Source organism: Mustela nigripes, chromosome 13 (assembly GCF_022355385.1).
Source record: "Mustela nigripes isolate SB6536 chromosome 13, MUSNIG.SB6536, whole genome shotgun sequence".
Taxonomy (NCBI): Eukaryota; Metazoa; Chordata; class Mammalia; order Carnivora; family Mustelidae; genus Mustela; species Mustela nigripes.
Window position 1 is genome coordinate 62,403,473 of NC_081569.1, and position 20,498 is coordinate 62,423,970.

General features: G+C 37.6%; 1 protein-coding gene across 2 annotated transcripts in view; it reads left to right on the forward strand.

Annotated features, from left to right (window-relative positions):
- WDR76 (WD repeat domain 76) overlaps nucleotides 1-20,498 on the forward strand; it is a 65,547-nt gene that overhangs the window by 11,332 nt on the left and 33,717 nt on the right. For both annotated transcript variants that reach the window (XM_059372708.1, XM_059372707.1), the window contains 6 exons: nucleotides 3,679-3,771; nucleotides 5,416-5,471; nucleotides 13,817-13,943; nucleotides 15,163-15,264; nucleotides 15,362-15,405; nucleotides 16,277-16,430. In XM_059372708.1, the coding sequence (XP_059228691.1) occupies nucleotides 3,679-3,771; nucleotides 5,416-5,471; nucleotides 13,817-13,943; nucleotides 15,163-15,264; nucleotides 15,362-15,405; nucleotides 16,277-16,430 (576 nt within the window). The remainder of the gene's footprint in view (nucleotides 1-3,678; nucleotides 3,772-5,415; nucleotides 5,472-13,816; nucleotides 13,944-15,162; nucleotides 15,265-15,361; nucleotides 15,406-16,276; nucleotides 16,431-20,498) is intronic.

Consider the following 20,498-nt stretch of genomic DNA (forward strand, 5'->3'; position numbering starts at 1 on the left):
GAGATCACAAGTAGGCAGAGAGGCAGGCAGAGAGAGAGAGAGAGAGAGGGAAGCAGGCTTCCTGCGGAGCAGAGAGCCCGATGTGGGGCTCGATCCCAGGACCCTGAGATCACGACCCGAGCCGAAGGCAGCAGCCCAAACCACTGAGCCACCCAGGCGCCCCTGTTTGTTTTTAAAAGATTTTATTTATTGCTTTGAGAGACAGTGAGAGAGGGAACACAAGCAGGGCAAGTGGGAGGGGGAGAAGCAGGCTTCCTGTGGAGCAGGGAGCCCGACGCAGGGCTTGATCCTAGGACCCTGAGATCATGATCTGAGCTGAAGGCAGATGCTTAACGACTGAGCCACCCAGGATTCCCTCAGTCTGAATGTTTTTTAATATTATTTTTTTTCTAGTCATCCTGTCCTGATTGTCCTAGAATCTCTAGTATACTGTTGAATAGAAATAGCAAGAGCAGACATATTTTCTTGTTCCTGAGCATTAGGGGAAAAGCTTTCAGTCTTTTGCCATTAAGTATGTTGTTAGCTGTGAGAAACATCTGTTTTCAAAAAGTCTTTATCTCCAAGTAATTATAGATGTATAACAATTGGCAGAAATAGTACAGAGAGGTATCATGTACCTTTCACCCACTTTTTCCCTGTGGATACATCTTATATAACTATATCACAGTATCATAATGGGGAAATTCACATCATACAAGGCATGTGTATAATTCTTTGTCACTTTATCACATGTTGATTACTATAACTACCACCATAATCAAGATACAGAAATATTCCATCTCCACAAAAATTTCCCTTGGGCTCTTTCTTCTTTTAAATTTAAGTAGGGTCCAGTGTGGGGTTTGAACTCACTACCTTAAGGTCAGGGGTTGCATGCTCTAGGGACTGAGCCATCCAGGCATCCTAAGATACTTCTTTGTAGTTAGGCCTATAGCCCTCCCTCTCACTCTTCTTAGGCCCTGGCAACTGCTAATTTTTTATCTCTACAGTTTTGTCATTTTGAGAATGTTATGTAAATGGATTCATACATTTTGTGAATTTTTGGCATCAGGCAAGTTTTAAATTCAGGTTACTTTGATTTTTTAAAAAACACATTACCCCTTGTTTTATGGCTACAGTAACTTCTTAAGCGTTTCTGAAGATAATGAAGTTTTAAAAAAATGTTTATTTGCTATATATGTTTACTTCAAGAGCCCACTTTTTCTGAGGTTGTTTGCTTGGTCTTCCTGTTACGTGTTGCAAGTTTTTGAGAGGTGGGTGATGGGTAAAAATGGTTTGAATTACACATACCACTTAAAAATACTGATTATTTTTCTTAGTTTTCTTAATTGTTTCTTTGGTAAGTATAATCATTTAATTTTGTTTCTTTGATTTTAAAATAGAATCTTATGAAGTCCTTGATGATGGTGGTGGTGATGTTTTTCCCTGAAAAGCATTTGTAAAGGCAATGACACAATAAAACTTTTACGTTTACTGCTGCTGTTATTTTGTGTGTGTGAGGAATATTTTTTATTTTGGTCAAAGTAATACATACATGTACATCCACATATAAGTAATACAATTCCACAATTGTATGTGTATATGTATTCACACAGAAAGGTAGTTCCATATGTGCACACATACATACTCAGAAACAAATCAGAACACTCAGCAATTTCTGCCACATAACTTTTCTATTTGTGATTGGTGCTCCCCAGTAGACAAATTATACTTTAACCCTTTTTAGCTTTTATCCCTTCAATATTATCTGTTGATTTAATATGGAAGATGAGGACTTGTTTCATTCATGCTATACCTTATACACATATGTGCCTACCCACTCCTTCCCTTTCTCACATCCTTACTTGGTATAGCCTAAGCTCTAGCAGAGTTGTAACAGAATTTTTATGGCTTCATATATCTATATGGTTTTTTTCATGAAACATTTCCTGAGCACCTCCATCTTCTTATTTCATTCTAGATTGTTTAACCCTTTCTTGGCCTGCCTTTTACCATTTTCCTTTGGATTTCTTTTATCATTCCTGATCTGGAACTTCTGTACCCTGGATACTGTCTTGGATCTTTTTTTAAAGTTGATTCTCTTGGGGCACCTGGGTGGCTCAGTGGGTTAAGCCTCTGCCTTCAGCTGAGGTCATGATCCCAGGGACCTTGGATCAAGCCCCTCGGGCTCTCAGCTCGGCAGGGAGCCTGCATCCCCCTCTCTCTGCCTGCCTCTCTCCCGACATGTGATCTCTGTCTGTTAAATAAATAAATAAAATCTTAAAAAAAAATAAAGTTTATTCTCTTATTTTGAAGTGCAGCTTATAACTTCCTGAGAAAAGGTGTAGGAGAGGTAATTGACATGTCTGAAAAGTGTTTATGCTGTACATTTGATTGATAGCTTAACTGGGTTTAGAATTGTAGGTTGAAAGTGATTTTTCCTTAAAATTTTAAATACACTCTTCCATTGTCTTCTAGCTCCCCCTCAGTATTGAGAAGTGACATTCTGATTCTTGTTTCTTAATGATTTTTTTAAAAGGTTTTATTTATTTATTTATTTATTTATTTTTTAAAAGGTTTTATTTATTTATTTGACAGAGAGAGATCACAAGTAGGCAGAGAGGCAGGCAGAGAGAGAGGGGGAAATAGGCATCCCGCTGAGCAGAAAGTGTGATGTGGAGCTCAGTCCCAGGATCCTGAGATCATGACTTGAGCGGAAGGCAGAGGCTTGACCCACTGAGCCATCCAGGCGCCCCTCTTCATGATCTTTTACCTTTATCTGCAAACTTTTTTTTTTTTTAACCTTAGTTACCTCAGGTGTTAAGAAATTTTGTGATGTGTGTAAGCTTTGATCTTTTTTCATTTGTTGTTCTGCATACTCATTGGGTTCTTTTAATATGGAAATGCATGTCTTTAGTTTCAAGAAACCTTCTTATATTATTTCTCTAATAACTTTGTCCTCCATTTTCTCTGCTCCTCTTTTTTACCTCTATAACTATTAGTTGGATATTGGACCTCCGAGCTTGTCTGGTTTTATTGTCTTTTCTGCCTGTGCCTATATCTCTGTTGTTGTTGTTGTTCTTTTTTTATTTTAAAGATCTTGTTTATTTATTTGACAGACAAAGATCACAAGTAGGCAGAGAGGGAGGTGCAGAGGGGGGTGGGAGGGTTGGGGGGCAGAAGCAGGCTCCCTGCCGAGCAGAGAGCCCAGTTGGGGGCTCAATCCCAGGACCCTGGGATCATGACCAGTGCCGAAGGCAGAGGTTTTAACCCACTGAGCCACCCAGGCGCGCCTGTTGTTCTTTTATCTAAGTTTCCTTAACTCATTGAATGAATTTAAAATTTTATGTTACTGATTTCTCTTTTTGTTTAATAAAAAGATAACTGTGAATAATGGTACGATTTATGACCAATAGGAAATAATTTGCTTTTAGGATATACTACTTGACTTCTGCTCTGTCCCTTGTTATTTAATTAGGAAGCCATGTAGATACTTTGTGATTATCCCAAATTCAAACTCTTACATTTGGTATCCAGTGCAGCAAAGATTGTGTGCAAATTGGTAAGAAAGCATGTAATGAATAAAGCAGGTACTATTTGAAGGAAAGTATACATTTGAGAATTCAACACCTAGTTTTTTGAGGTGCTTTCCTGTGGATCATGCAAAGTAACAGAATTTTTTTTGGTGTAATTTCATAGGATGAATTTTCAGGATTGTCACCGTATGAAAGGAAGAGACTGAAGAACATATCAGAAAATGCAAACTTTTTTGCTTCTCTTCAGTTGTCTGAGGTTTGTGTGGAATTTCTAATTAAGAGCAAGATGCCATTCCTCTTGCCCATAGGTCAATAAAATACTCATAGTATCAGGTTTCATATATTAGATAAGGGAGGGTAAAATTAGGACTGAGTTTTGTGTTTAGTAAGAGGAGGTTACCATATTTTATTGATTCTAGTTTTTTTCATTTTAATGCTTTTGAAATTGACATCTTGAAACTGTAACTGGCAGCTCTTCCTTTTGTTGGTGCATAAGATAATGGTGTCTTATGAAAGGTTATCTTGCATTCAGGGGAACAGTGTATGTTCCAAGTGGTTGCTTCCTCTAAAGGATAAAGGGGAAATAGGAGGAATGGGTTGAGGGATGTGTGGTAGAGGAGAGGACAAGCCTTCTCCCCCTCCCCCGATCCTTTTTTTCACTAAGATTTATTTATTTATTTGAGAGGGGGAGAGAGCATGAGTGGAAGTGGGGGAAAGGGCAAAGAGAGAGGGACAAGCAGACTTCCTGCTGAGCAGGGAACCCTGGGATTATGACCTAAACTGAAGGCAGACACTTAACTAGCTGAACCACGCATGCGCCCGTCTTTTTTTTTAAATCCTAAAGAATAGATGAAAATATGCTTTGTATAGTGAGCTTTAAGGATAAATGGCCAGGGGCACCTGGGTGGCTCAGTTGGTTGAGCATCTGCCTTTGGCTTGGGTCGTGATCACAGGATCCTGGGCTGGATCCCCACGTCAGGCTCCCTGCTCAGCAGAGAGCTTGCTTCCTCTCCCTCTGACTGCCACTGCCCCTGCTTGTGTTCTCTCCATCAGATAAATAAGAGCTTTCAAAAATGGTAATAAATTCAGAATCTTAAAAAAAAGGATAAATGGCCAATGTATGGTAATGTTTTATAATCATAACTAAATGTGTAATTTACATTGTGTCTTCACACTGTGGGTGAAACTTCTGTGTGTGAGATCACCCTGTGTGAGGTAGCCTTTCAGGAAGGTGTGTGATATTTTCCTTCAAAAGGTAACAAGCCCTTGGCTTTATTAAATAATTACTTGATACCTTTGATTACACATTCTCAAATATTCAGCATGTGTTTGCATCTTGAGGGAAGGGTGGGTAACTTAATATAAGGGACTAAATTGTTAAGTTACTAAAAGTTGAAAAGTCATCAGAAATTTAAACAAAGTATCTCTGATTTTGATTTTAGTTACCAGAAATTATGATTTGATTTATAGAAGTGTAATACAGCTTTTCTGGAAAATATCAAAATAGAATTGCCTATAGCAGAAGTTAAACTATCATGTTTTAATTCATGATAGTATATTTGATTAAATGTTTAATGTTCAATCATGTAAACTCATTAGCAACCTGGTCCAAGGTATCAGAATGTAAATACAATGTGGGGCTTGAACTCTTGACCCTGAGGTCAAGACCTGAGCCCAGATCAAGTCTAATGTTTAACCGAGTCCTCCAGTTCTTTAGATGTTATTATTTACTTACTTTTATTATTCATGGTTTATTTGTCTCATGTCTGTTACCAAGAGCAGGTATTATATCTTAGGGATCTTTATTTCCTATATAGATCTTAGTTCAGTGTTGATAAAACAGCTTACTTAATATTTTATAAGGTAGTATCTTTACATGTATGTTTTGTATATTTTGCAGTCAGCTGCAAGGCTCCGTGAAATGATAAAAAAGAGGCAGCCTCCTGAATCCAAAAGGTAAAAGATTTGGTTTACAGTGCTTATACCATGATGTATTACTGAGTTATTTATAATTTGAAAAAATTGTTACCATGGTAAAATAATAGAAACTGTAATCTTAAACTTGTTGTTTCACATCTTCACGAGCATTTGCTGTTGTCAGTGTTCTGGATTTTGGCCCTTCTAATAAGTATGTATTGGTATATCTCATTGTTCTTTTAATTTCTGTTTCTTTGATAATATGAGGTAGAGCATTTTTTCATATGCTTATTGCTATCTGTATATTACTTTGGTGAACTATCTGTTAAAATCTTTGGCTCATTTTTTAATTAAGTTGTTTGTTTTTTATTATTTTAAGTTTTAAGAGTTCTTTGTATATTTTGGATAACAGTACTTTATCAGATGTGCAAATATTTCCTCCCAGTCTGTGGCTTGTTTTCTCATCTCTTGACAGTGTCTTTTGCAGAACAGAAGTTTTTAATTTTTTTTTCTTTTTTTTTTTTTTTTTAAGATTTTATTTATTTATCAGAGAGAGAGAGGGCGAGAGCAAGCACAGGCAGACAGAATGGCAGGCAGAGGCAGAGGGAGAAGCAGGCTCCCCGCCGAGCAAGGAGCCCGACGCGGGACTCGATCCCAGGACGCTGGGATCATGACCTGAGCCGAAGGCAGCTGCTTAACCAACTGAGCCACCCAGGCGTCCCAGAAGTTTTTAATTTTAATGAAGTTTACTTCATCAATTTTTTCTGTCATGGATTATGTTTTTGGTGTTTTATTCCAAAAACCATTAGTATACCCAAGGTCACCTAGATTTTCGATTCTACAAGTTTTATAGTATTGCATTTTACATTAGATTTGTGATCTGTTTTGGGTTAATTTTGTGATGGAGGTAAAGCTGTGTCTAGATTGATTATTTATTTATTTATTTATTTATTGGGGAAGAGATGAGTGAGAGAGACAGAGTGAGCATGAGCCAGGGAAGAGGCAGAGGGAGGAAGAAGCAGGCTCCCCGCTAAGCAGGGAGCCTGATGCAGGGCTCGATGATCGTGACCTGAGCCAAAGGCAGACGCTTAACTGACTGAGCCACCCAGGTGCCCCTAGATTGATTTTTTTTTTTTAAATGTGGTTGTCCATTTGTTCTAGCACCATTTGTTGAAAAGATTTTCTACATAGACTATCATGTCATCTATGAGCAAATGCAAGCTCTGTTTTTTTTAAGATTTTATTTATTTATTTGATGCAGAGAGAGAGAGGGCATGAGCGAGCCTAAGCAGGGGGAGTGGCAAGCAGAGGGAAGGGAGAAGCAGGTTCCTAGCTGAGTAAGGAGCATGATGTGGGGCTCGATCCCAGGACATTTAACCAACTGAGCCACCCATGTGCCCCTGCAGCTTTTTTTTTTTAAAATTTAAAAATAATTTAAAACAAAATGATTTTATGTATTTATTTGAGAGAGAGAGAGAGCATGAGAGGGAAGGAGGTAAGAGGTAGAAGCAGACTCCCCAAGGAGCAGGGAGCCTGATGTGGGACTTCAGGATCATGACCCGAGCCAAAGGCAGTCACCCAACCAACTGAGCCACCCAGGTGTCCCAGCTTTTTTTTCTTTTTTTTTAACTTAATAGATTACTGGTTTATTATAAAAGGATGTAACTTAGAACAGCTAAAGGAAGAGATGCATAGGGCAAGGCATGGGGAAATGGTATAGAGCGTCCATGTCCTCTCAGAGCACTCTCTCACTGCTATTCTTCCAGCACATCCATGTGTTCACCAACCTGGAAACTCTTATTTTTATTTTTTTAAAAAGTATTTATTGAGAGAGTGTGCATGTGAGGAGGGGGAGGGGCAGAGAGAGAGGGAGAGAATCTTAAGTAAGCTCCATGTCCAGTGCAGAGACTGACTTGGGGCTTGTTTTCATGATTCCGAGATTATGACCTGAGCCAAAACCAAGAGCCTGATGCTTAACTGACTGAGCCTCTGGGTGTCCCCAACTGGAAACTCTTGAACAAATATAGTTTTATTTTTTTCATTCAAATCTGTGTACTGTTTCTTTTCTTTTCTTGTCTTATTGCTTTAGCTAGAACTTCCAGCATAAGGTTGAAAAGGAATGGTGAGCGAGGACATCTTATCTTATACCTTATCGGTGGGAAGGCTTGGTGTTTCTCACCATTTAAGTATGACATTAGCTCTAAGTTTTCTGTAGGTACTCTCTGTCAAGTTTGGAAAGTTCCCCTCTACTGAGATTTTTTTTTTAAATCATGAATGGGTGTTAGATTTAGTTAGAAGCCTGTTCTACGTTAGTTGATGGGATTGTGTGATTTTGATTTTTTAGCCTATTAATGTGATGGATTACATTGAATGATTTTTTGATAGATTACAATAAGTGATTTTTGAGTGTTGAACCAATCTTGCATACCTGGAATATATCCCACTTGTTTGTGGCTTGTAATACTTTTTGTACATTGTTGGGTTCCTTGTACTAATATTTGAGGGTTTTACATCTGCTCATGAGAGATTATTGGTCTGTAGTTTTCTTTTTTATAATATCTTTGGTTTTGGTATTAGGGTCATGCTGACCTTCTAGAATGAGGTAGGTAAGATTCTCTCTGCTTTTATCCTCTAAAAGAGGTTGTAGAGAATTGTTATAATTTCTTTCTTATATGTTTGGTAAAATTCACCAGTGAACCTATGTCAGCCTGGTGCTTTCTGTTTTGGAAGATTATTAATTATTGTATAATTTCCTTAATAGGTGTAAGCCTATTCAGATTATCTATTTCTAATTCAGATTGTGAGTTTAGCAGTTGAGTCTTTCCAAGACTTGTCTTTCATCTAGGTTATCAAATATGTGGGCATAGAGTTGTTCATATCATTCCTTTATTTTTTTTATTTTTATTTTTTTATCATTCCTTTATTTTTAATGTCTGTTGGATCCATAGTGAGACCCCTCTTTCCTTTGTGATACTGTTAATTTTTTTTATTAGTTAGCCTTCTCTAGAGGTTTATTGATTTTATTGGTCTTTTTTAAAAAACAATTTTATTTATTTATTTGACACAGAGAGAGCACAAGTAGGCAGAATGGCAGCAGAGGGAGAGAGAGAAGCAGGCTCTCCACTGAGCAGGGATCCCAGTGCTGGGCTTGATCCTAGGACTCCTGGGATCACGACCTGAGCTGAAGGCAGACACTTAACTGATTGAGCCACCTAGGAACCCTGATTTTATTGGTCTTTTAAAATTTAATTTAATTTTTTACTTTTTTAAGACTTTATTTATTTGAGAGAGAGTGAGAATGAGAAAGAGCGAGAGAGATCACAGAGGGAGAGGAAGCGAACTTGCTGCTGAGCAGAGAGGACCCTGAGATCATGACCTGAGCCTAAGGCAGATGCTTAACTGGCTGAGCCACCCAGACACCCCTGTTGGTATCTATCTCTCTATCTATTAATTAATTAATTAATTAGAGACCAGCCAAGCACAAGCAAGGGGAGGGGCAGAGGGAGAGAGAGAGAATCTCAAGCAGACTCTGGTGAGCATGGAGCTGGACATGGGGCTTGATCTCAAGACCCTGAGATCATGACCTGCCCTGAAATCAAGAGTTGGACACTTAAACAACTGATCTACCCACATGCCCCAAATTTTATTGGTGTTTTTGAAGAACTGGCTTTTGGTTTTGCTGATTTACTCCCGCATCACCCTGCCCCAGGTGATTTCCTGTTTTTAATTTTATTGATTTGTTCAACTTTTATTATTTCTTTTCTTTTCCTTACTTTGGATTAATTTGCTCTTCTTTTTCTAGTTTTCCTAAGTTGGAAACTTAGATGATTGATTTTTGACCTTCTTTCCTAATCTGTGGACTCACTGTTACAAATTTCCCTGTAAGCACTGCTTTCTCTACATCCCACATATTTTATTAGGTTGTGTTTTCATTTTCATTTAGGTAAAAATATTTTTTATATCCTTTTGAGATTTAACAGATTGTTTTCTTCCCCCCCTTTTTTTAAAAACAGATTTTATTTATTTTAATTTTTTTTTTTTAAGATTCTGTTTATTTATTTGACAGAGAGAGAGCGATCACAAGCAGGTTGAGAGGCAGGCAGAGAGAGAGGGGGAAGCAAGCTCCCCATCAAGCAGAGAGCCCAATGCGGGGCTCGATCCCCAGACCCCAAGATCATGACCCGAGCCGAAGGCAGAGGCTTAACCCACTGAGCCACCCAGGTGCCCCAAAGATTTTATTTATTTACCTGAGAGAGAGAGAGAGATCAAGCGAGAGAGAGAGAAAGAGGGAGCAGAGCACAAGCAGGGCAGAGGGAGAATCAGACTCCCCGCTGAACAGGGAGCCTGAGGTGTGGCTTGATCCCAGGACTGTGGGATCATGACCTGGTCTGAAGGTAGATGTTTAACCAACTGAGCCACCCAGTGCCCTTGTATGTGTTATTTCATTGAATTGGATTATTCCAATGGATGACCAGGGACTGAGGCTATATTTTCCAGGGTGGGGTGAGAAGACAAGTTAATTACCTGGAGGATGTTTTAATAACTTGTTTGAAGGGTTGGAGTGGTAGAGAGGACATGAGCCTGAACAGAACTGGGGAGGATTCTATTTCACTTAGCAATGATCCTTAGAATCATCCCAGTCTCATTCAGGATGCCTTGGGGTCAGTATAATGAAGGCACCTGACTGAAAAAGTAATAGAATTCCTCAAGTGGCAGAGAAGAAAACAGGAACTTGGGATTGTCTTGACGAGGGAAACCTAAGTAAGGATGAAAAGATAAGAAAAAAAAAGCAAATGTACACAAAATGCTTTCATATAATCAGTAATGTGGATGAGTTTTGTTTTGTTTTTTTAAAGATTTTATTTATTTACTTGACAGAAAGTGTGAGCATACACGGGGGAGAAGCAGGTAGAGGGAGAGGGAGAAGCAGGCTGCCTGTCAAGCAGGGGGGCCTGATGAGGATCTCGATGTGAGGGTCATGACCTGTGCCAAAGGCAGATGCTTAACCAACTGAGCCATCCAGGCTTCTCAACGCATGTATTATTTGTTGTTTAATTTGTATGTATTTTGGGTTTTCCAGGTATCTTTATCTTACTGACTTCTGGTTTAATTCAGTTGTGTTCTGAGAGCAAACATTGTAAAATTTTCTTCTTTTTAAAATTTCTATACTTTTAAATTTGTTAAGGTGTGTTTTATGATCTAGAATGTGGTCTGCCTTGGTGAATGTTCCATCTGAGCTTGAGAGGAAATGTGTATTTTGTTTTTGAGATAAAAAAATTTTTAAAAAGATTTTATTTATTTATTCATGAGAGAGAGGCATAGGCAGAAGCAGGATCCCCATGGAGCAGGGAGCCTGATGTAGGCTCCATCCCAGGACTCTGGGACCGTGACCTGAGCAGAAAGCTGCTGCTTAACTCACTGAGCCACCCAGGTACCCTCTCCCCTTTTCTTTTTAACAATTTTTTTTTTTTAAAGATTTGTATTCTGTTTTTGAATGAACTGGTCTACAGATGTTTGTTTTATCTAGTTTGTGGATGGTATATGTCAAGTTCATCTGTGCCCTTGCTGATTTGCTGCCTGCTGGATCTCTCCATTTATAACAGGGGAGTGTTTAAGTCTTCCAACTAAGATAGTAGAGGCACCTATTTCTTTTTGGAATTCTGTTAGTTTTTGCCTTACATAGTTTGATTTTCTGTTGTTAGGTGCATTATGTTATGCTGTCTTGGAGAATTGGACCTTTATCATTATGTAATGCCTTTCTTTATCTCTGATAACTTTCTTTGCTATGAAGTCTGTTTTGTCTGAAATTAATATAGTCACTCCTGCTTTCTTTCCATTTGTCTTAGCATGATCTACTTTTATCCATTCATTTATTTTTAATCTTTATGTGTCTTTATACTTAAAGTAGATTTTTTTTTTTGAAGATTTTATTTATTTATTTGACAGACAGAGATCAAAAGTAGGCAGAGAGGCAGGCAGAGAAAGGAGGAAGCAGGCTCCCTGCTGACCAGAGAGGCCGAGGTGGGGCTGGATCTCAGGACCCTGGGATCATGACCTGAGCCAAAGGCAGAGGCTTTAACCCACTGAGCCACTCAGGTGCCCCTAAAGTAGATTTTTAAAAAATTCTATTTATTTGACAGAGAGACACACAGTGAGAGAGGGAACAAAGGCTGGAGTAGTGGGAAAGGGAGAAGCAGGCTTCCCGCTAAGCAGGGAGCCTGATATGGGGTTTGATCCCAGGACCCTGGGATCATGACCTGAGCGTAAAGCAGACACTTAACGACTGAGCCACCCAGGTGCCTGCCCCCAGAAGCTTGCTCTGTCTCTTTAAATTGTGTTATTTGTCTTTCATTGTGCCTTGTAATTTTTTCTTGATAGCTGGACATGATGTATTAGGGAAAAGAAACTGTTGTAAATAGGCCTTTAGTAATTGTGGAAGGGGAGAGAAAGCTGTTCTATAGTCCTGTGATTAGGTCTCAGTCTTTTAGAGAGCCTTTGTTTTTTGAGCTGTGAATTTCATGGTGTTTTATTTTCTTTCCTCCCCTGTTAGGTGGGAGAGGAGGGTAAGAATGGGCTGGAGTTGGGTATTTCCTTTCTCTGACGTTAAACTCTGATAATACCCTAGCAGATTAGGCTCTGGTTAACCAGTTCTCCTGAGGGCAGGCCTTGTTAAGAAGAACAAAGTGCTCTGGTGTATTTCAAAAATGGTTCTTTTCCCCCTCCCACTGTGGGAAGCATGAGGGGATTTTTCTCTGATATTTACTGAAGACCTACTTGAGTTCCTGGTTGTAAATCTCACAAAATACTAGGGGTGAGTCCCCCTTGAGGGTTTTTTTTTTTTTGAAAGACTTTTTTAGAGCAGTTTCAGTTATACAGCAAAATTGAGAGGAGGGGACAGAGATTTCCTGTATATTCCTCTGCCCCCACACATGTATAATTTTCCCCATTATCAGCACCAGTCAGTGTAGTGTACATTAATTACCAAGGATGAATCTACACTAATGCATCATAATCATCCAAAGTCCATAGTTGGCCTTAGAGTTCACTCTTGGTGTTGTGTGTTGTATGGGTTTGTACAAATGTATAATGATACATATCCATTATTATAATGTATAGAGTACTTTTACCACCCTAAAAATCCTCTGTGTTCTCTCTGTTCATCAACTTATCACCCTCAACTGTGGCAGTTATCTTTTTTGTCTCCATTGTTTTGCCTTTAATAGGAGGCCATGTATTTGCGATCATACAGTATGTAGCCTTTCCAGATTTACTTCCTTCTCTTTGTAATAGACATTTAAGTTTTCTCCATGTCTTTTTATGGCTTGATAGACTGTTTCTTTTTAGTGCTGAATAATATTCCATGTTTGGATTTACCGTACTTTATATATCTTCAGTTGAGGACACCTTGGCTATTTCCCAGTTTTGACAGTTATGAATAAAGCTATTATATATACTCATGTGCAGGTTTTTGTGTGGACCACTCTGGAGTTTTTAACTTGTCCATGCTGAGCCTCCAGCATCTGGTCAGTACAGTTCAGGTTTTCCTGCCTTGGCGTTGGTTCCCATTGTGGTTTTGGTTCTTGACTTTCTGTTCCAGTAGGCCATGACTCCTTATATTTGCCTGTCTCTCCAGTATTGAGGACAGAAAGCAGTTTGCACTGTGTCCTTGCTTCTCTTAAGGATCCTAGAAGAGTTATTGACTTGTTAATCTGTTTACCTTTTTACTTGAAAAGACAGGGTGGTGAATTTCAAGTTCCTTATTTGTGGAACTGGAAACTGGAAGTTCTGAACTACTTTTTTAAAATGAAAAAATAGTGCACAAAAGAAGTAGGGTACGTATATGATTTTAAAAAGTAAACTATATGGAAGGAAATGCAGTGGAACATTTAAATCTCTTTTCCATTTTAGACCTTAGTTCTCCAGGCCTTCTCCCTAGAAGAAACCACTGTTAGTAGTTTCATGTGTATTCTTTAATAGCTATTCTTAGTATGTACAAATACATGTGTGTACATAACTTTCTCTCAAAAAAAATGGAAGCATATTCAGCATGTACTGGACCTTGTTTTTCCTTCTTATATCAAATAATTCATGTCATATCAGTGTGCAAAGGTCTATTTCATTCTTCTTATGTTTGCATATTATTCTCTTAGAGATGTATACCATGATTTGTTTTAACACCTCTCACCTCTCCATGGTGAACATTTAGGATTTTATTTAAAAGCATGGAAACATAAATGTTCAGTTAGAATCAGTGTAGTCATGTACGTATATTTTTGTAATGTGTGAGTATATCTATGAGATACATTCCTGGAAGTTATCTCCTTAATATTAACAAATACAGATCACTGTTTTATAACTTGAATTTTTTTCCCTTACTCCTTTAGGAAAAAGCCAAAGAAGAAAGAAAATGGGACTGGATGTAGAAGGTCAATGAGATTATTAAAAGTAGATCCTTCAGGAGTGTCATTACCAGCACCCCCAGCCCAGCCAACAGTAATTGCAGATGAAAATGTAAGAAAGTGCAAAAACAATATATTACTCAATAAAATACTGAAAAATTTGAAATGTTTGAAACTAGATTTTAAAGGTCATTAAATTTCTTTAATAGGTTCTTCATTAAGTACATACTTGACTGATTCTTGTTTAATGATTAAAATGTCAAAATCATAAAGACTAGTTTGAATTTTTGTAGGCTTAAATGCTGTGGAATTATGGGTGAATTACTTAAACTTTCTGAGCCCCAGTTTCCCCATATTTAAAGTGGCAACAGTACAGAAATTTCAAAGAGGATTTGTGGGAGTTAAGTGAAACAGTATCTATAAAGTTCTGTATACTGTGTTAAGGGCTTAGTAAATAAACAATAAATGGTAGTATTAATGTTATTAATAATGCATAATATGTGATAATGGTGATGGTCCCTTGCTGTAGTATAACTTTGTACTATCAGTGAATAGAAAGAGTTTTACTTATACTTACCAAGTTTATTATCTAAATAATATTTTAATCATTTTTTTATTCAAGTGCACCCACTGTTTTTAATACTTTTATCTAAGTGCTTAATTACACTTTAGAAGGTAACACTAATTAGATTGGTGCTTTGGGAGCTAATTGCAAATTAAGGTGCTTGGGGAGAGTAGCTTTCCAGTATTTCTGAAGCCTCCGCCCATGGTAGATTTATTTACATTTAACTCATTAATGCCACACAACTGAAGCAACACTTGTGAAATGATACTTAATACTCACTGCATGTGATGTACTTTTTGTATTTTCTATTCTTTTGCTTTTCATTAAAACATTGCTGGCTATAATACATTGAAATGATTTCACAATGCATGGGTTACAACCTATGATTTAAAAAATTGCTGGCATAAAGTAATAACTTTGCTCTGAGTAATGCAATTGAACCAATCTGAATCCATTCCTAGCAACTCCTGTTCTTGGCATTGTAACTTTTGACAAGGTAACTTCTCTAAGATTCATTATTATCTCTTTAAAACGTGGTCTCTCATTCACTGGATTATTATGAGGATTAAATAGGGTAATATATGTTATTAGTTTATAGGATATACCTGGCAATCATTCACTGAACAACTGTTTTTGAATGCTAATGATGTGTCACCTATATTGGTACTGAAAGTAGAGTACTAAAAAACTTACATTCTAGGGCAGAGCAATAATCAATCCATTTTATTTCTCATTTTAGTCTTTATTTTCTTATTTTTTATAACAGCCTTTGTTACCTCCTGGGCCTTTAGAAATGACTCCTGAAAATCAAGATGATGACAGTGAACTATTTAAAAGATTTTTACAGACTTGGGCAGAAGTGAGCAAGGTATCACTTGGGAGGGCTTACGGCTTTTAGAATTATCTGTTAAGGAAATTTCAGTACATATGTTAACTTAATACTTTGGTATTTTTCATTGTTTCAGACAAGTATTAAGAATACTGAGAAGGAGTTAGTTAACATTAAAAGGTGAGTTAAAAATCCCATGCCTTTGATTTATATTTTCTACAGTCTTTAAATTATAAAGATCATATACCATTACAAGAAGTTTTGAAAATGAGGTGAAATGATTACCTATAATATTTCTATCCTAGCATTTGTTGTTTTTGTATATTTTCTTCCAACTATTGCCACTTGAAATACCGCTATGATACGAGTTTCCTAAATGCTGGGATTTTGTCTCAGTAACCAAATGGTGCCTGGTACATGATATATGTTCACTCATTATTTAATAAATGAGTGAATCCATGTACATTTTTAGTTTAGTGTATATATAAATTTGCATTATGCATTTCATTAATATTATAGTTACAAAACATTGATATTATGTTACTAGAGTCTTTAAATTTATTGATTAATTGCATACTATTTCATTTACTTAACTTTTTCTGACTTTGTTGGTATTTGGAATTATATTCAGTTTAGTTTTGTGTGGTTAGTTGCGTATTTAGTTATATGTGTACATACATTAAAGTGTATATGTGTGATGGTGGGTTAATTCTTTAGGATAGATTCCAGAAGTGAGATTAATGACTCAAGTATTAAGGGACATTTTTCTGGCTTTAGTATACATTACTGAATTGTTTTCTAAAATCTTTTTCTTCTAAAAATCTCATATGAATTTACTCTGCCACTAGCACTGTTAGTGAATGTATGTTTTAACTGCAGCCTGCTACCTTTTGTAAGTGAAAAATAGTATCCCATTCTTTAATTTGATTTCCTTGATTATTAGGAGGTTGACTGTTTTCACTAACTGTGTCTCTTTTATTTTTTGAGTCATCTTTTAGTTATTTTGACTACTGATTGGTTTTACTTCTAAAATTTAACTTCTTTTCCTCAGCTATAAAGCCAATTTAAGTGGCATGGTCATTAATGGAGATACTGTTCATAAAGTCACCAGAGGTGCAATATTTTCTGTGGCTCTCCACCCATCAGAAATTAGAACTTTGGTGGCAGCTGGGGCCAAATCTGGGCAAGTTGGACTTTGGGATTTGGTAAGTTAATTTTTTGAAAGTAGTAAAGCTTGACTGAAATAGTCTATAGGAGAATGGCCTACAGCCACATGTTTTATAGATGTTACTTGAGATTTATAGTTTTGTACTTTGTGATTCCAGATTTTAGAAATCAAGAAATTTTTGTTGGCTTTCTAGAACTTAAACATTTTTTATTTCATTAATAGTCAACTGAGCATAAATTAATTGCCAGGAAACAGTTATACCTTTAAATGTAAATATGAAAAGATGACACAAAATTCTTAGTTTTCTGATTGTGTTTATTTATTTATAATATTTTTATTTATGTTTGTGAGAGAGAGCACGAGAGCAGGCAAGCATGGGCCTGGGGGAGGGGCAGGGGGAGAAGCAGACTCCCCGCTGCACAGGGAGCCCAGAGGTGGGACTTGATCCCAGGACCCTGGGATCATGACCTGAACTGAAGGCAGATGCTTAACTGACTGAGCCACCCAGGCACCCTCTTTTTTTTTTTTTTAAGTTTTATTTATTTATCTGACGGGGCCGGGGAGGGGAGAGAGAGAGAGATAGCACAAGTAGGCAGAGAGGCAGGCAGAGAGAGAGGGGAAGACAGGCTCCCTGCTGAGCAGAGAGCCTGATGTGGGGCTTGATACCAGGACCCTGAGATCCCAGGACCTGAGCCAAAGGCAGAGGCTTAACCCACTGATCCACCCAGGCGCCCCATCCCTCTAACTATTTTTAAAATTTCTGGGGCACTTGGGTGGCTCAGTCGATAAACATCTGCCTTTGGCTCAGGTCATGATCCTGTAGTATTGGGATCGAATCACCACGTCAGGCCCCTTGCTCAGCAGACTCTCCCTCTCTGTTCTTTCTCTCTCTCTTGCTCACTCTCTCTCTCAAATAAGTAAATAAAATCTTTTTTAAAAATCTAAAAATAAATAAAGTTTTCAGACTGGGAAAAATATCTTCCTAGGGATCTGCTTAGGATAATCCCATTCAGGGGTGCCTGGGTGGCTCAGTGGGTTAAAGCCTTTGCCTTTGGCTCAGGTCATGATCCCAGGGTTCTGGGATCGAGCCCCGCATTGGGCTCTCTGCTCAGAGGGAGCCTGCTTCCTCCTCTCTTTCTCTGCCTGCCTCTCTGCCTACTTGTAATCTCTGTCTGTCAAATAAATAAATTAAATAAATCTTTAAAAAAAAATAATCCCATTAATTTTTTTATGCATTACAAACAGACACTGAATTCCATTCATTGTCCATATAATTCCCCATGGATTGATTTTGTTGGTTACAAAATTGAGAAAAGCCAAGTTAATGTTCTTGAATTTATTTTCTTATTGGCAAAGTAGGACAAAGACCTGAGAAATACCGTAAGGACAATTAATGGAGATGAATATACTATGGTAACTAGAAGCTGGTTAGGGTTAATAAACAGATTTTGTGAGAAGAAGAAAGAAATAAATACCAAATTCTCTCTTGTTTTTGGAGCATAGGTTCTTCCTTAGTTTGATAAAGTGGGTGAGGTTGGGAGGTAAAAGTATTTGGTAAATAAAACAAATAGAGAAGTGGGAAGAGGACTAAAAATAGTATAAGGTAATACAAGCTAAGAGACGAGTTTCATGGGTCGGAGTTTGACCAGCCTTCTTGCAGGTAAGTTAAAAAGAATGGGAGTAGAGAAAAGGCCACTGATTTTGAAATTGGGGTACCATTAGTTGAGAGAATAGCTTCAACAATGAGATAAGGAAGGAACACAGACTTTGATAGAATAAAAAAGAATAGGGTAGTGGAAGAAATGAAAGCAATCAATAAAAATCAGTGGTTGAAGAACTCTGAAAAGGAATAATAGAAAATTAGCATAGTCAAGTGAAAATCTTTTCAGGGTAGATTGATTTGTACAGAGTTGAAGACGTGTAAAAGTCCCTTTGTCATGTCTTTCCTGGTGGCTCCAAAATCTGTATTACTAAATCTCTGTAGTCTGGTATCTCTCTCAACTTTCTAATTGTCCCAGACACTTGGCTATCATGTTAACAGCTTGAGTAAGTCTTAAATGCAAAACTTCTGCTGTCCTGTGCTCGTCCCCCAGTTCCTCTAGTTTAAAAAAAAAAAAAAATTAACTTGGAATCAGTTGGTTAAGTGGCTGCCTTTGGCTCAGGTCATGATCCCAGGGTCCTGGGATCCAGCTCGGAGTCAGGCTCCCTGCTGGGTGGGGAGCCTGCTTCTCCCTCTCCCTCTGCCTGCTGCTCTGCCTACTTGTGTCAAATAAATAAATCTTTGAAAAAAATTTACTTGATTAACACATAATTGTCTATTATAAAATTCACATTTTATTTTATTTTATTATTTTTAAAGATTTTACTTATTTATTTGACAGAGATCACAGTAGGCAGAGAGGCAGGCAGAGAGAGGCGAAGGGAAGCAGGCCCCCTGCTGAGCAGAGAGCCCGATGCGGGACTCGATCCCAGGACCCTGAGATCATGACCTGAGCCGAAGGCAGTGGCTTAACCCACTGAGCCACACAGGCGCCCCAAAATTCACATTTTAAATATACAACTCAATGATTTTTAGTACGTTTATTACTGAGTTGTGTAACTATTCATACTCTAGTTTCAGAACATTTTCAATCATTCCTATATGTTCCTCGGCTATTTAGATTTAATCCCCCAGTTAATTACTCTCATTCCTAGGCAGATCTCCATAAATTTGCCATTTTTGGACATGTCATATAAATAGAATCATATAGTATTTGGTCTTTTATGTTAACTTTTTTCTTGTAGAGTAATGTTTTCAAGGTTCATTTATGTTTTAGTATATATCAATATTTCATTCTTTTAAATTGTTGAATAGTATTCCATTGTATACCACATTTTGTTGATCCATTTTATCACTTAATAGATATTTAGATTGTTTCTACTTTTTGGCCATTCTGAATAATGCTACTAAAAACATTGGTGTACACATTTTTGTTTGAATATGTGTTATTTCTCTTGGGAAGACACCTAGGGTTAGAATTGCTGGGTCTTAATGGTAATTCATTAACATTTTGAGGAACTGGCAAACTGCATTCTAAAATGATTGCTTCATTTACTATTCCCACCAGCAACATATGATGGTTCTAATTTCTCCACATGCTCACCAGTATATATTATTGTCTGTCTTTTAGAGTATAGCCTTTCTGGTGGGTGTGAAATGGTATCTCACTGCGTTTTTTTTTATTTGTATTTCCCTAATGACTAACAATGTTCAGCATCTTTTCATTCCATTTGAATATCTTTGGTGAAATAGCTATTCAAATCTTTAATCAATTTTTTAAAAAAGATTTTATTTGTTTATTTGACAGAGAGAGATCACAAGTAGGCAGAGAGGCAGGCAGAGAGAGAGAGAGAGAGGAGGATGCAGGCTCCCTGCTGAGCAGAGAGCCCGAGGCAGGACTCGATCCCGGACCCCTGAGATCATGACCTGAGCAGAAGGCAGAGGCTTAACCTACTGAGCCACCTAGACGCCCCTCTTTAATCAATTTTTAATTAGGTTGTTTGTCTTATTGAACCAGAAGAGTTCGTAAATTCTAGATACAGATTCTTTCTTAGATATGTCTTCGAATTTTACTTATGCTTTTGGTGTTATATTTTAAAAATCTTTGTCTAGTCCCAAGCTTTTTTTTTTTTTTTTTAAAGATTTTATTTTTATTTATTAGAGCACAAGTAGGGGAGCAGCAGAGGGAGGGGAAGAAGCAGGCTCTCTGCTGAGCATGGACCCCAGTGAGGGGCTCCATCCTAGAACGTTGAGATCATGACCTGAGCCAAAGGCAGTTGCTTAACCAACTGAGCTACCCAGGTGCCCCTGGCCCCAAGCTTTTAAGAGCTTTTTCTGTTGTTGTTGTTTTGTCCTGAAAATTTTATAGTTTTCCTTTTACGTTTAGTTTGCTGATTCATCTTGAGTAATTTTTAAATATGGTGTGAGGCAAGAGCCCAAATTTATTTTTTTGTATATGAATATCCAGTTGTCATTTTTTTAAAAAAGATTTTATTTATTTATTTGACAGAGAGAGATCACAAGTAGGCAGAGAGGCAGGCAGAGAGAGAGAGAGGAGGAAGCAGG